This window comes from Haliotis rufescens, unplaced genomic scaffold, assembly GCF_023055435.1.
Source record: "Haliotis rufescens isolate VD_foot unplaced genomic scaffold, xgHalRufe1.0.p SCAF_14, whole genome shotgun sequence".
NCBI lineage: Eukaryota > Metazoa > Mollusca > Gastropoda > Lepetellida > Haliotidae > Haliotis > Haliotis rufescens.
The window spans coordinates 29,406,985-29,424,391 of record NW_025963824.1 but is presented as its reverse complement, the minus strand read 5'-3'; the positions used below and the strand labels follow the sequence as shown (position 1 = coordinate 29,424,391).

Here is a 17,407-nt window from a genome sequence, read left to right as displayed (position 1 = left end):
TTATCAGGTTCCTATTTTTCCCACCGCGGCAGTTTCTCACCAGAAATAATTACAGCCTGGCACTCTGATATAGATTCATAATCTTCATTCCACAGTGGTAGAATACGTTACACGTTACAAACAGTGCCTTGCATGAGTGGAAGTATTTGAAAGCCCCTTGAAAAGAAAATATTTTGACATACGCATTTAAAAGGCAAAAAAGAAAAAAACCCGTTAAGAGTATTTTAACACAAAATTTCCATTCACTGAGAACGAGGACAAGTTGCATACACTAAACCTCACTAACCCGAACACCTGTCTCTCGACATATCGTTTTTCAGACAATGCACTTTATAAGGGGGACAATCTCCAGTCATGCCTATAAGTGATGATTCGTATTATATTGTGCTCAAAAGTAGTTTGATCAGGTCTACAACATTGAAGGCCTCAGTAAATTTTAAAAATACTTTACGGTACACTTTGCCTTTGCATGTGTTTGTGACGTGTACCACAAGTGAGGCAGGATATGCTCACATTTTCGCGACCACCTTGTATCGTAACTATTTGGCAGTGATTCAGAAACACAAGCTCAAGTCGGAATCATAAATTAGAAAACTTTTATGAGAACGAAAAGTTGTTTTCGCTTTATTAATTTGTAAAATTTGGACATTGTGTGTAATGTCTGCGTAATCAGGGTAACTATTACCTTTTGTATTCTTGTAAATATGAAACAAATATAATATCATATAATATCATTTGAGTGACTTGAACCAAACTTGGACTGACTCGGGGTCCGATCCGCCTTGTATTAGTAAAACAGAATCGGTATTTGCGCTACCAACAAAAAATCAACATCCAGTCATCTTCTCTTGATAATCAACATTTTTATATATGTCAAAGATAATCCCCGTACAGATATGTTGAAAACGTCTTCTTCTCTGTCACCAATCAACTTCACTCTCGTAGAACGTTATTCTATATTTCTACCAATAACGGACACGAATACTCTTAGCAAAATATTAACTGTTAAAAAAATGTGCAACATAAACTCCTTCCAAAACCCAGTGTTTGTTTGTTCGTTTGTTTGTTGTTTAACGCCGCACTCAGCAATATTCCAGCTATATGACGGCGGTCTGCAAATAATCGAGTGTGGACCAGACAATCCAGGGACTGACATCATCAGCATCGATCCACGCAATTGGGATGGATGACACGCATCAACCAAGTCAGCGAGCCTGACAACCCGATCCCGTTAGTCGCCTTTTACGACAAGCATAGTCGTCATTTACGGCAAGCATGGGTTGCTGAAGACCTATTCTACCCAGGTCTTCACGGGTCCTAAAACCAAGTGGCCAAATAGGAATGTACGTATTGTTTGCGTTAAACCGTGGAAATAAATAAACACATACCTTACACATTGTACATGTGTTTGGTAACTTTGAAATCTTGTATGAATGGAATACTCTTTGAAAATTGATCAAAGTGGACATAGTTTCAAATCTAATATTAACCCACAACCCGTTAATTGAGCTGTCGCGTTAATAAGCATCACGTGATATCACCCGTCACGTGACAAACCCGTTAGGTCTTGTGCTCCTACAATAATTGATCTCCACACAAAGCATATATGTATCAAGCCATCCTGCGACTAACTCGCCCCGTGAAGTCGTCACGCAATAAATGATGTTTGTAACAACCCGACCCCCATAAACTCCTCACACCGAAAGCCATTAGCGGCTCCTCTACGCCTCGTTTTCACACGGTGTAATATGGAACGGCCCCTTTCATGTATTGTGCTGTGTTCAGATAATTTTCGCACCTCTTGTCCAACGAACATCGATCTGTTGGTAACGGGCGCATTGCACGACTTTTATGTTTCATGGCTTTCACGATCTTTTAGCACATTGGTGTTGTAACTGTTACTGACCCTTACGTGAACAATGACCCGTAAACAATAGCACTGTTACTATGGAAACGGAGCAGCTGACTAATTGTTGATCACGCAGGGTGGACAGAAGTCTAGTATAAAGACAGTGTAGATTTAATGTCACACTCTCCAAGAAACCACTAAGGACAGGCGATATAGGGTAAGGCATATTTGCTGATGTGAGAGATGAAGGCTGTTTCTCATCAAATCTCTTTGTAATTGTCGCGCAACATTTATTCACCATTCGTGTCTATTTTTTATATTTTTTTAATACGTTGCAATGGAAAAAGTGTGGAAACGTTTTGAGGTCAATTTTAATAATACATACATTTTGACCTGTGTTGATAGCATCAGCAGCTGATATGTAATTATATGTCATTTCTTCATCAAATGCAACGTCATAATGGAAACAGTCTGCGTTTTATTATTAGATGAAGACAAGCAGAACTCAGTACAATGATTGTAATACAGTAAACTACGTTTATAACGAACACGCTTATTACGAACTGACGGATATCACGAACTTATTTTTTGGCCCCGGCCATTTGCTATATGTATGCTGTATATATGCTTATAACGAACTATGGTTATAACGAATTAAAAAAGCGGTGCCTTTGAGTTCGTTATAACCGTAGTTTACTGTGAATACGGTTAGCACTGTAATTGCACTGCCCGGAAAAAGAAAGTAAAACCCCATGTTTGATTAAAAATGAAATAAACAGAAATAAACAAGAAATGGTTATTCGACAGTGATGCACATATATAGGATACGGGTAGCATGGCTATGTTTTGGACCTTAAGTTTACAGTGTTTCAGCGACCGTTTTAGCCCAGTAACGTTTTGGTAATGTTTGCAATTCTTTGGTCACATGCAGTTACCCTGTGTATAATTTCTTTTCCCCGACAGATTATTAACACATTGCGAAAATTGTGTTTGTATGTTGTGATAATAAAATATAATTTAATTACAATTTATGTTTGGGTATTACGAATGCTTTTCAAATGTGGAACAGATTGTGTGTCACAGTATGTATCCTGTAAAATAATGCTTTGAGGGTGGTGTGAGTGAGTTGGGTTTAACGCCGCTTTTAACAGTATTCCAGTTATATCGCGGCGTGTCAGCTTAATGTGGGAGGAAAGCCCCAAGTGATGTAGGTCTCAGGCGTTTACCACTTCGGTGAAACCCACAAGCACGGGTATGGTGCTGACAAACCTAGAAACATAATCGGGGCGAACCGGGATTCGACCCCACAATCATAGGTTTCTGACGTGCCCAAGGGACGCAACTCTACACAGCGAATCGCGGCGCCTTAGACGACTGGGCCACCCGTGGCCCCGCTTTGAGGGTGGCTTGGAGCAACAACACACAATTACATTTAAACGCAATAGATATTTTTTTGTTTCTGGGTGTATCACGAGTATTTTAGTAAAGAGAAGTAAATATCCACTTCATTGTTTTTACAGGATACCTCCACACCAAAATGGCCTACCACACTGACCATTACTCTATTGATCCCCTGGAGAGAATGACCAGACCTGGCGCTGACCAGTACCGCAAAATCTACCACAAAACCCCCACCAAGCGAAAATATGAGGAAGTTGATATTGATGAATATGACACTATAACGGATCATGGATATTTCTCACAAAGTCCCATGCACAGTCATGGAGCGTATCACTGCCCCAGCCAACACAGGACTCCGTGTGATTGCAGACTGTGTTGTCAAGACGATGATAGGGTCAGTTCACGCCGTCCACCGAGAGATCAGTTTACAGGATACGCGTGGCCACCCTACCAATCCACATTGGTAAGTGTCTTCAACTTGTATAGTCGTATATATGTTGCTATGTCTGGTGTCGTGGCCCAGTAGATAGCCTAGCGTCATGCCAATGATCCAGTTCGATGCCCAAGTTGAACTCAATACTTTGTTCGTTGTCGTTACATTACCCTGCATAATTTTAGACAAATACTTTCATTCAATCAATACATAGGAACACGGTTACCGCACTTGCGAAATAGGACCAACAATCAGACTATGTTCCATCTAATAGTACTGCTCGTTCCTCTATATACAGTGCAATCTTGTTAGAGTGAGTGAGTTGGGTTTAACGCCGCTTTTTAACAGTATTCCAGTTATATCGCGGCGTGTCAGCTTAATGTGGGAGGAAAGCCCGAAGTGATGCAGGTCGCAGACGTTTACCACTTCGGTGAATCCCACAAGCACGGGTATGGTGCTGACAAACATAGAAACATAATCGGGGCGAACCGGGATTAGAACCCACAATCATAGGTTTCTGGCGTGCCCAAGAGACGCAACTCTGCACAGCGAATCGCGGCGCCTCAGACGACTGGGCCACCCGTGCCCCCCAATCTTGTTAGAACAGATCTCGATAGATAGGAAATCATTCACCGTGTCCATTTTGCCTTTTACATTCCATTGGACCCCAAGTGACTAGCTATCATGTTTTGCAATTACGTGACCTGCTTGGATTTCGGGTAGGTGGTTGACCGGTGACTTGGTTGATTGCTTGCAATCGTATCGGCGTTGGGTGCTGCTCATAAAGATCAATCGATGGTCAGTCCGGTCCAGAATCGATTATATACAGACTGCATTCATATAACTGGCATGTTGCTAAATGCGGCGTTAAATAACAAGGAAATATCTTACACGAAATGATTGATATGTATTTGTCTTTTTGTTCCTTTTCAGAGAAACATTTACGAAAATACCCCAACCAAGGTTGCTTGTTGTCAACCCCGCCGGTGCTATACTGACGTTAAGCACATAGAAAACATTCACCGTCCGTCTCGTCCTTCAACCGTGCCGAGGACGTGTCTAACATCAAGAAAAAGATTATCTTTCGATTCTTCAAACCACGAGCGACAAACTGATTCATCACAAGAATTCAAATTCAGTCATGTGAGAGACTTACGTTATGACATGGAGTCTGTGGACGTCAGATTTACCCCGAAATCGGAATTGTGCGCCAACAACATCAATAATGAAGGTCCCAGAATGCCGCCCTGTCGTACCCCTGTACAACAATCATCATCAGATCGGGGGGTGTTTCTTTATAACTGTCCTGTGCAGCCAGCAGAAACAGGTATGCATACGAGTATTTCCGCCTTGTATGGGTCACATCAAATTGATTGTCATTTTGAAATCGGTTCTTTTCATTAAATGCTGATAAAGAATATTTTTTTAAGCTTTAATATGTTTATATTTTTTTTATATTTGTTTTATCATGACCATTGATTAACTTTGGCACATTCTTGTTTTTGTGGGGTAAGTGTCTTGCTCATCTCGGTTTAAATCAGACATATATATTTTCTTCAGGTGTACTACTACTTCTTCTTCTCCTACTTCTTATTTACGGATGACTATGTCGTTTGAAATTTCTCAAAACATACGCATTTGAACTCTATTTTACAATTAAACTCTCCAAGAAAACAGCCCTAACATAACAGCCCAAGCGATATTACCGAAGCATGGTACAAGTGTCAAAAGTCCAAATGTATTTTTACGACTAGCTAGCCATGCATATCATTCTTTGTCAATTTCAATTTCCTCTTTTTCAAAACATGACAATGAAAAAAAATATGAAACAAAAAAATCGACGCGTTCTTGCCGTAACGCACACACACATTTTCCTCCGAAGATCGTTCGAAAAACACATCAACGATAAGTAACAAGGGCGTTTCTTTCTGAAACAGTTTAATTAAATATGTCCGCAAGGAACGAAACTTTATAGAGTTAATTTTATTTCATCCGGAACAATGCATTTTTACAAAGAATTTTTTTTATTCATGAATTTGTTGAGGTAAAGATAATTTTCAATAGGAAAACCCCCCGAAATATAGCTTACACAACCATTTATAATAAGGTATCTAATTGTGGCAGGTTGTTGACATGGCCTGTAATGGGGTGTCCTCAGACCTTCTGAGCGTTAGCATAGCGCACTGATTTTGATGAGATTGTTCATTGCGCATGACGAGTCAGAGCCTTATCAACTTATTTGGTTGGGGAACGAAAGTAATTTATACTGCCGCAGACAGCTATGTTATTTAAAAACCTAAATGTTTATGATAAATACTTTTTTGATATAAAACAATATCTTCCTGTGTTCCATATCATATATTTAATTTAATTACACACATGACTGGAATTTGTATTGAGTAATCGTTTCGATCTTTTAAGATTGATGAGGTTTTTCTTAATTTGACTATTTTGGGGAACAGTTATCATTACCTTGATCAGCCCGGTTTCGATTTGGATCTGGAGGAATTCTGACTATAATTTTGATAATAACAGCTGTAAAAAACATCTTTTTAAATTAGTCTGGTAAAAGATAATTTAGTTCAAAGACGTGCCCCGCATGGCGCGACGTACCCCCTCACAGGTAAATGATGCTTGGAAAAAGGGTAAGACTGTCGCAATGTTTGCAGGGAACTTATTACTGATTGGATATACGAAAATCTACTTCCAGTGTACTAAAGGGTTTAAATACCACTGCGTCTTATTATAGAGATGTAAATAAAGCAAAAAGGAAAAAACAAGATTATTATTATTATTATTATTATTATTATTATTATTATTATTATAGACTTACGACAGTCGTATCGAAACGGTCACTTCGGTGAACGGGGCACAACATGTCCATTGCGGCGTTCAAAACACTAGTTTGAGTCAAGATAAATGTATTATACTTATACATTCTTTATTACCAGGTACATCAGGTCGCCAAAGTCAAAGTATTCACGGAAGCCGACAAACCACGCACCAAGGTCCCAACAGCACCAGTTCCTGCAAGTGCTCGAGCCTGAAACAAGGCTTCATCACACTCGCAGCAAACGCCTTCAGCAACATCAAGAGGAAGGACTCGTCGGCAGAAAGCTTTCAGCAGTTTAAAACGGAGGTTGACAGAACAAACGAGTTCCTTAAACAGACGCTTGAAATGCTGACAACTTTCAAAGATCTTTGTGGACATTAAAGAGGACATCCGCACACTAACACTGAACAAAGGGATTGAATGCATCCCCATACTTGCATATCAAACACGTATCAAAGCGAATCTGTGATAAAGAGTTATGTGCATACGTATAACTGTTAAATATGTCGAGCGAATCTGTGATTCAGTTTTAGATTTTAAATGTTCGTACTGTTCGGATATCATAACGAATCGGCCATGTTCAGCCCTGTCAACATATCTGATCACACCGAACATTGCTGATAGGGCTAAGCATGGCTGATTCGTTATGATATCTAAACAGTACGAACATTGAACATCTATATATCAAAGCGAGTATATATATTAGTGAATCTGTGATCAGAATATCATATACTTCGTACTGCTCACTTCTCAAAGCGACTCTGGGATGCCGACCTCTGTGCATCCTTTTGACTGTTACATATATTAAAGCGAATCTGTGGTAGTACAATATGATGCTCGCAGTTAAAGCAAGTTTGTGAAATAAATATTTTTGTTTCGAGTTTTTTATTTCGATTGTTTTAATGTCATCTTCAGATTTTAATATGAGGTGATGTGAAATGGGGTTTAACGTCGCGTCCAAGATTATTGCACTTGTATAGCGACGTGCATGTACGTGTGAGTGTTTGTGTGGCTGCTTGTACTAGTCCGGACTGACGCCGGTTTATAGTGCTACCATGCCGCAGTTTAACATGAATACCCCACTCGGACACAGTATACTGACTCTGAGCCGACCAGTCCTTGTTTTAGTCCCTTAATGCCGAGCGCCAGACAGGGTAACAACATGTACCATCTATTAACGTCTTTTGGTATGACGCGGCCGGGGATCGAACCCCGGACGTTCCGCTCTCCGGGCGGATGCTCTACCACTAGACCACGGAGGCGGTCGATTTTAATATGAAGACAATACACAATGAGCCCTACATAACGCGACATATTGTTGGTGTCATCACCGATTTTTTCAGTGATCCATTCATACAATTGTCACCGTTATTTTGCCTTTTACTCCCAAAGGAATCTCTTTCGGTGGACATTCGAGACAGGTTATTCTCTGGCGTTGACGTTGCATATTGAAAATGCAACTTCTGCAACATGGTTCTAGCAGATCCCTCATCTGATGAAGGATTTTTAATCGATTGTTTGCTTGTCTCGAAATACTCGACATAATTTCTTTGGATACTAGAACTATATCGGAATCACCGTAGTCTCGCTTTACAGCTGCATATACAACTTAAGACCACTCTTGAATCCTTAAGTTGAAAATACATTTTCTAAACCCTACGGTGTGAAGAAATTTAACATCGACCATTTGTGAGTTTACATAATGTTAGCAATGCTGATTTATGGCTAATATATGACCACAGTGGCTGATATAAATCTCTTTTTTTGTACTGCGGGTAAACACGTTCACCAACACCTAGCAGGTGCGCGCCGTGTGAAATAGACATGCTATTCACAAGTAACGACCGTAATCAATTTCAAATACATCACTTTAGATTGTCCAACTGCAGCGGGCATTCGCATATTGAAACTGCTTGATGGCTCTGAATGAGACTTTGTTGTAACCCTGAAGAGAAAGCAGTCAATAAATCTTGTCAAGAAGTGGATCGTTGTTTGCCTTAGATGTTTGCGTGTGTGTGTTTATCGACACCTTGTTTCAATCACCTGTATAGGCGAGAGGAGCATTCTATACTGACAGCGATGAAATAGAGCAGGTACATGTCAGATATATCACACAGGAGCAGTACTGTCATGAGAGGGCCAATAAAGCATATCTAAGCATAAACGCAAATCCCACGTGTGCGCAGATTTGAACACGTACATCGTCTAAAAGGAAAATGTTTTTTTATAATAATAATAATAGTGAGTGAGTATGGTTTTACGCCGCTTTTAGCAATATTCCAGCAATATCACGGCGGGGGACACCAGAAATGGGCTTCACACATTGTACCCATGTCGGGAATCGAACCTGGGTCTTCGGCGTGACGAGCGAACGCTTTAACCACTAGGCTACCCTACCGCCCTAATGATGATGATGATGATGATGATGATGATGATAATAATAATAATAAAATAAATAAATGTATTAGTAGTAACAGGAATTGCACGCAAGAGGTGAACATTGTCCAATTATTATGCTTAAGGATTATTATTCGGGTCGGTATTGTGTGTGTGTGGCTGCTTCTACTTGTCCGAACTGATGCCGATTATAGTGCTAGCCCACTGAGATACCATGCCGCAGTTTAACATGAATACCCCACTCAGACACAGTATTCTGACTCCGCTCCCCGGTCGGACGCTCTACCTCTAGACCACGGAGGCGGTCGGATCAGTATGCATTCTCAACTCTCTGGGGAGTATATATTTTGATAAGACTTGTACATATATATATTATTATATAATTATGTAACAAATGTTACAATGGAAGCCTCGGTAGCTGAGTAGGTTAGATCGCTGGCTTTGTGTGCTGGCAATTAGGTGCCTCACGCTGGCAGTGTGGGCTCAAATCCCGGACGGGACTCAACCCAAAAAAGTACGATATTCTGTTCTTTACTCTGAAAGTGTTATCCCAAATATAACATTTGTTACATTTGACCACTTTCTAAATGGCATTGTGTGTTTATATGATTATGTATTTGATATTTTTAAGCATTAGCCATACATCGGCACCAGAAATAATTTTCACATATTTTCCCAATTATGGAACTCGAACCCAGGTCTTTGGAGTGACGAGGGAACGCTTTAACTTCTAGGCTACCACGCCATCATATAAAGAGGTGAGATGAAATGGGGTTTAACGTCGCGTCCAAGATTATAGCGACGTGCATGTACGTGTGTGTGGCTGCTTCACTAGTCCGGACTGATGCCGATTTATAGTGCTAGCTCACTGAGATACCATGCCGCAGTTTAACATGAAAATCCCACTCAGACACAGTATACTGACGCCGAGACGACCAGTCCTTGTTTTAGCCCCTTAATGCCGAGCGCCAGACAGGGTAACAATAAGTAACATCTTTTAACGTCTTTTGACGTCTGAGGCGGCCGGGGATCGAACCCCGGACCTTCCGCTCTCCGGGCGGACGCTCTACCACTAGACCACAGAGGCGGTCCCATCGTATATGGACCATTTAGGTGATCATGTAGAATCAGATTGTTCAGTTGCTACTTGATTTCAAAAGATGTTTTTTTAAATGTTGTCGCGGGTGGTGTTAAAGGGGTGGTTTGTGTTATAGATAGAAGTGAAAGAAAAGAACAATGTATTAAGTTAAAGAGTGAGTGAGTGAGTGAGTGAGTGAGTGAGTGCCGTTGTAGCAATATTCCAGCAATATCACGGCGGGAGACGCCAGAAATGGGCTTCACACATTGCAGCCATGTGGGGAATCGAACCTGGGTCTTCGGCGTGACGACCGAACGCTTTAACCACTGACTTCTCCATCGCCCCAAGAAGAAAAAGATGAAGAAGAAGAAGTTACAGAAGAAAGGAAGTCATGTGTGATATGAACTACATAACAAAAGCCAATTAAAATACAACAAACTGCCTCTAGGCCTATGGGACCCACAGCTTCATCCGACCGCCCGTCCACCCGCACGTACCTTACCCCACACCCTAAACAAACACAAACACTTGGGGGAACTAAACACACTTATAGCCCCTCGACATGCTGATGATGAGGGCAGCCAAGAACATCATTTCAGAGTTCCTGTTCTGGTCAGCCGGCGAGTATTAAGTGAGTGAGTGAGTTTGGTTTTACGCCGCTTTTAGCAATATTCCAGCAATATCACGGCGGGGGACACCAGAAATGGGCTTCACACATTGTACCCATGTCGGGAATCGAACCCGGGTCTTCGGCGTGACGAGCGAACGCTTTAACCACTAGGCTACCCGACCGCCCCGGCGAGTATTAAGAGAAGGGGTAGCAACCGGGCATTTCCTTCAAAGGATAGAGAAAGCAGCGAACAGTCATAGTACATTTGTCACGATTAATATTGCTATTGTCACATAATTCATACATGATTGAAGAGCGTGTTTGTTGGATGTACACAATCTTGACTTACATGTTTAACGTTGTCCCGATAATGGCCAGGTGTTCAAGAACACGGAGAGGAAACTTCCGCGAAGAACTCACGGTAGCAGGTGAGCTATTCAATAATCGATACTTACAATCGGGGAGTACAACTATTGCGTACAAACAAGTAGATTAGTGTTCGGATTATCAGACAGTTAATCCATCACGATGGGGATTAAGATACGCACCAACCACGGATGTTATCGTAATCGCCATGTCGCATATCTACAACGTTGACGTGAGACCAATCCCTTGGATATACAAATATTCAATTATTACTGTGTACAGCTCCCCGTGGCGCCCCCGTGGAGCCCCATTAGAGATACTTGTATATCAATTGTAAGAAGGAATCAAAAAGGCCCGTGAAGATCCGGGATAAAATAGGTCTTCACCAACCCAAGATATTTGATTCCTTTGTTTCTTTGTTTGTTGTTTAACGCCGCACTCAGCAATATTCTAGCTATATGACGGCGGTCTGTAAATAATCGAGTGTGGACCAGACAGTCTAGCCATTGACACCATGAGCAACGATCCACGCAATTTGGATCGACGACATGCATCAACCAAGTTAGCGAGCCTGACCACCCGATCGCCAGTCCTGCACCATGACTGTGGTATTTATATTTTTAGGTATTTTTTATACTTAAAGCCTAGGCAAGTCTAGATCAAACTAACCAAGTCTAGTTTGCTTGATTACAGTAGAAGAGGAAAGGTTCTTTCGAAAAAAATATTTTTATTATTTTAAAGACATGTTTTCATTGACTAAGTGTTAGTCTACCCGATCCCGTTAGTCGCCTCTTACGACAAGCGTACGTTTGAAGTTGGAGACAAGCATAGTCACCTTTTACGGCAGGTATGGGTTGCTGAAGACCTATTCTACCCCGGAACTTCACAGGTCTTGTCCCTTTGAATATGTACTCACACAAACACATCTACAAATCCTGTCGTGTTAATTTTGAGGAGAGTTAATTGTCATCGCAGCTTAACTCTTTTACAAAAAAAAATATGCAGTAGGATATGTGGGAATGTCACCACATTTGTATTAGCGCACACATCACCACCGCAACCCACAGGCAAACCCTCATATTTGAGGAGCTGTCAGATGTTAATTTCAGCGTGCAGTTGACACGTGTTGCTCGCGACATCCGACTCATCTGATATTGACATGCCAACCGATATCTACATGTGCCATCCCATTGTTTGGCACATGTCAATCACACTGAAATTGATGTTGACAGAGCTATTCAATGATCTCACGTTATTAAAGGGAGCTCTTTAGTGATGGAAACGATTAACGTACGGGGATTACCGATGTTTACCGATGGGTTTTACAACAATCGTATGAGCCTGTTCAGGTTGATAGGCATGCGTCTTTCATCCAATATCGCAGTCATACCAGATAATGACAGATAAAGTGAAGTTATTGCTTCGATATTGACAGCGTAGGGATACGTATAGTCTTATATAAGTGTACTTTATTGCTGATATAAATGCGATCGGATTTGTGTGTGGATATTCAGTTTACATAAACTATAACATTTCTCGGTGTCAGTGTATTAGGTGTATTATTTAGATTCATTGTAAAATCTGATTTGTTTGTCGATATTTAATTAAGATATAAAGGACGAGAAAAAAACCAACAAAAAAAAACAAAACAAAACAAAACAAAAAAACCCAACAACAAACAAAAACGGTTCGTTATATCCTTCAGTTCGTTATTTTAAACATACTTTACTGTACTTCTATACATTTACAATAACCTGCTTTCACTGACGGCACCTAGGGATCCAGTCATTTTCCCATCGGACAATTCCCCACTTCAAGTAGGACATTTCAGGACATATTTACCATATCAATAAAATACATGCAATGCTGTTCACATTTGTTTTTCTTTTGATAATGATAGGTAGTAATTTACACATGGTAATGTGGAAGTTTCTTTTTCTCAAATTATTAGGGTAAAGAAAAAAACAAATCAGTCATATCTCCAACATTACTTTATTTGTTGTTATTGTTATCACATAAAGAAAACTTCAGTTCCAAAGTTTAATTCAACTCTTAAATGATACACTGAAAAGTATCATTATTTTTCGCAATAGTTGCTTGCAATATCAATAGTTATCGCAATAGTTTCTTTCAATATCAATAGTTATCGCAATAGTTTCTTTCAATATCAATAGTTATCGCAATAGTTTCTTTCAATATCAATAGTTATCGCAATAGTTTCTTTCAATATCAATAGTTATCGCAATAGTTTCTTTCAATATCAATAGTTATCGCAATAGTTTCTTTCAATATCAATAGTTATCGCAATAGTTTCTTTCAATACCAATAGTTATCGCAATAGTTTCTTTCAATACCAATAGTTATAGCAATAGTTTCTTTCAATACCAATAGTTATCGCAATAGTTTCTTTCAATAGCAATAGTTATCGCAATAGTTTCTTTCAATAGCAATAGTTATAGCAATAGTTTCTTTCAATACCAATAGTTATCGCAATAGTTTCTTTCAATAGCAATAGTTATCGCAATAGTTTCTTTCAATATCAATAGTTATCGCAATAGTTTCTTTCAATATCAATAGTTATCGCAATAGTTCCTTTCAATAGCAATAGTTATCGCAATAGTTTCTTTCAATACCAATAGTTATCGCAATAGTGATTTCCAGACCAATAGTCACACCTAGTAGGTATAAAAGGGCCCAAACGTCCCCCAGCTTGTCGTAAGACCAGACTATTGATTGGCATGTTTACAATATATTATTGCGGTGATCTGTGCTCATGCTATCAACCGCTGGTCTACCTGGCCCAGGTGTGACGTGATATAACTTGAATATCGCTGACTGTGACGTACCTCTACATCCATGGCCTCACTACATGGCGGGACCAGTGCTCTAGCTCGTTATGTTCCTCCAAAGATAGCGAGTGAGTGAGTGAGTAAGTGAGTGAGGTTTTACGCCGCCTTTAGCAATATTCCAGCAATATCACGGCGGGGGACACCAGAAATGGGCTTCACACATTGTACCCATGTCGGGAATCGAACCCTGGTCTTCGGCGTGACGAGCGAACGCTTTAACCACAAGGCTACCCGACCGCCCCTCCTCCCAAGATAGGAAAAACATACAAGCATAGGAAACACCAATCATAAATGTTGCAAAGGCAGTTATTGGAAGATCAGGGTTCGAATAGGTCTTCCGTAACCCATGATTGTCATAAGAGGCGACCAACGAGATCGGGTGGTCAGGCTCGCTGACTTGGTTGATGCATGTCATCGTATCCTAGTTGCGTAAATCGCTGCTCATAATATCAATCACTAGATTGTCGGGTCCAAACTCGATTGTTTACAGACCGCCGTCATATAGGTGGAATATTGCTGATTGCAGCGTTAAACAACAAACAAACAAAACAAAAAAGTTAACAATTGAAAATGACGTTATTTGTTGAAACAATGCTTTTATCAATATATCAGCAGTATTCCCACACTGGAAATGAGTTTGTCACAGTGTATGGAGTCGAACCTGGAATTTAGGGGTGACGAGCGAACGCTTTAACCACTAGGCTAGCTTACCACCCCTTATGTTTACAATCGCACATGTACACAGATTCCCCAGTATTTAATTTGTAATAAAACACAATAGCAATCATTGTAACTAACACCATTCTAACTCAAAAGTCACAAGGGTATTACACGGCTTTGAGATTCAACCAGTAATTAAACGTTCGGAGATATGAAGGTCAAGATTAGGTAACTCTGTGATAAGACGACCGCTAAGTAATTTCCAATTCCACGGTCTGGGTGAGCGATGGGAGTCGTTACCTAACCTCTTTTTAATTGCTTTAGATCAAAGTCGCTTACTTTCACACGTCTATGTTAAAGCTAAACAAATCCATTGTGTTGTATATTCGTGTTAATATCGTGTTCATTTCACAAACCAAACAATGATTAGTTCCACTTTGATGTGTTGATAGAATGTAAATATAGTGTAATTGGTTCTTTACAGGTGAAATTAATCACCGTGTTCAGTCGTGTGATGTCGATTTCAAAAGGTATCGATTTCAGTGACATAAGCAAGGTTTGAAGAGTATGATATTACGTGACGATATTTGCCTTGCGTGATAAATACGCGCCGGCGTTCTTCTGCAGATTTTAGTAACAAGAATTACCAAAGAAGTTTAAGAAGCTATTTCAATATTATAACAGGTTTTTTTTAAGCAATTATTCCCCAAACGCAGGAAATAAAGTCAATGTTTCTTCAATAAATTTCCTACGAAAACACAGCCTTGTTTTCCTTGTTATTAAACCTGTATGGCAATCGAGGGTTATTCACCAGAGGTGTAAATTCTAAATTTTATAGGTCCCCTAATGACACGTTAACGTTGGCTCAAATGACAATGACAAAGGTATCATATATTATCGCAGCTTGAACGACTGAAATAAAAACCTGATTGTGCGAATTCATGAGCTGCGGCTCCCTGCAAGAAGCGGACTGAGCGTCACAGTCTGGTGGGTTGCACGGTCGAATAACAACGTTAGAGGAACAACTCAGAGTGAGCGAAGGACGGTTTGCAGACAGAAAAAAGAAGTCATTTCCCCATTAACGTGTCACATATTGTATGCCAGTTCGATGATAAAATGTACATCAGAGTGTACAAAATCAAGATGAGTTTCTCATAGCCATTTTGTGGTTGGATGCACATGTGACAAGGAATATTATGGATACCAGCACAACATTGCAGAGCAACGTCTGGAACGGCAAGCGAGTTCAAGTTCTTTATTTTACCAAAACCACTCACAGTGGTACACGATGCAATTCAGTAATTGTGTGTGTGCCATATTTTACTAAATATGTCTAAGAAAATGAGCAGTATATTTATATGAGGCAGATTCATAATATAACTGGCCCAGTCGTCCAAGGCGACGCGATTCGCTGTGCAGAATTGCGTCCCTTGAGCACGTCAGAAACCTATGATTGTGGGTTCGAATCCCGATTCGCCTCGATTATGTTTCTAGGTTTGTCAGCACCATACCCGTGCTCGTGGGTTTCATCGAAGTGGTAAACGTCTGAGACCTGCATCACTTGGGGCTTTCCTCCCACATTAAACTAACACGCCGTGGTATAACTGGAATACTGTTAAAAGCGGCGTTAAACCAAACTCACTCACTCACTCATGATATAATATTTGTACTGATGATGTAAAGATATGACAGTTGTCACGTGAGAGCTATTTTAATATGAACACCCGATCCCGTTAGTCGCCTCTTACGACAAGCATAGTCGCCTTTTACGGCAAGCATGGGTTGCTGAAGACCTATTCTACCCCGGATCTTAATGAGTCTATCAACGGTCGTAAAGCTAACGGGCCAAAATGGTGAATTCAACAAACGCAAAATATTGTCAATACCTCATGATGTTTAAGCATAGAATATTTATAAGCTGATACATACTCATCACTGTAAGTCACGATAAATATACCAGGGGACTCGAGGAAGTCCGGAGTAGAATAGGTCTTCAGCATGCTTGCTGTAAAGGCGATTAACGGGATCGGCGTGGTCAGATTCGCTGACTTGGTTGATGCAGGTTATCCATCCCAATTGCGTGGATCGAGGCTCATGATGTCGATCACCCGACTCTCTAGTCCAGCCTCGATTATTTACAGACCGCCGTCATATAGCTGGAATATTGCTGAGTGCGGCGTTAACCAACAAACACACAAACAAACAATGTACCAGGGATGTATTAGTCAGCTACAAACTGATGGGTCCAGCGGGGATGGGGTTGGGGTGTGTCGGGTGGGGTGGAGGGCGGTGATGGCGTAGGGGACGACATGTGAAGGTCATTTTCAAATTGGACGCATCAGTGACAGAAGTGGTGTCTGATGCAATTCCCTTTTTTGACTGGTGCCAGATGTTAGCGTGTTTTTTATGTGAATGATTTACATGCGTTTGCATGTGTTTGTGATGGGCGCCACCGGCTGGGAAGGATACTCCTCACTATTTCATAGTGATTCATAAACATGTGCTAATAATAATAATAATGATTCGTGCAATAGACTTCGTACAAAGGGACCTGCTTTAATTGGAGATTTCTTATCATTGTAAAAAAAGATGTTTCTTTTCGCTTTTTTAAACAGAGAGTTCTTATGATTATGGGAAAAAATCAAGCTGTGATTATATTTGTGTGCTTTGAGATGTAAATGTATTGTGCATACCCTTTCGAAACTCCTTGACCCGCCTTTGTTGCGGTGATGAGTTTGTTTGTTTGTTTGTTTAACACCGCACTCAGCAATATTCCAGCTATAGAACGGCGGTCTGTATAAATAATCGAGTCTGGGCCAGACAATCCGGTGCTTGACATAATGTGCATCGATCCACGCAGTTGGGATACGATGACATGCATCAACCAAGTCAGCGAGCCTGACCACCCGATCCCGTTAGTCGCCTCTTACG

At 40.6% G+C, this 17,407-nt stretch overlaps 1 protein-coding gene across 1 annotated transcript; it reads left to right on the top strand.

Annotated features, from left to right (window-relative positions):
* The first annotated feature begins 1,996 nt into the window (after positions 1-1,996).
* On the top strand, positions 1,997-7,396 carry LOC124152680. Its single transcript, XM_048395535.1, has 4 exons — positions 1,997-2,066; positions 3,370-3,713; positions 4,617-5,010; positions 6,635-7,396. The coding sequence occupies exons 2-4, from the start codon at positions 3,387-3,389 to the stop codon at positions 6,895-6,897; spliced, it is 984 nt and encodes a 327-aa protein (XP_048251492.1). The 5' UTR covers positions 1,997-2,066; positions 3,370-3,386; the 3' UTR covers positions 6,898-7,396.
* Positions 7,397-17,407: the final 10,011 nt, after the last annotated feature.

Excerpts from the sequence above, each read along its gene's own strand:
- LOC124152680 (XM_048395535.1), top strand. The coding sequence starts at position 3,387 with ATGGCCTACCACACTGACCATTACTCTATTGATCCCCTGGAGAGAATG. Across the intron at positions 3,714-4,616 it reads CACCCTACCAATCCACATTG|AGAAACATTTACGAAAATAC; the intron begins GTAAGTGTCTTC and ends GTTCCTTTTCAG. Across the intron at positions 5,011-6,634 it reads TGTGCAGCCAGCAGAAACAG|GTACATCAGGTCGCCAAAGT; the intron begins GTATGCATACGA and ends CTTTATTACCAG.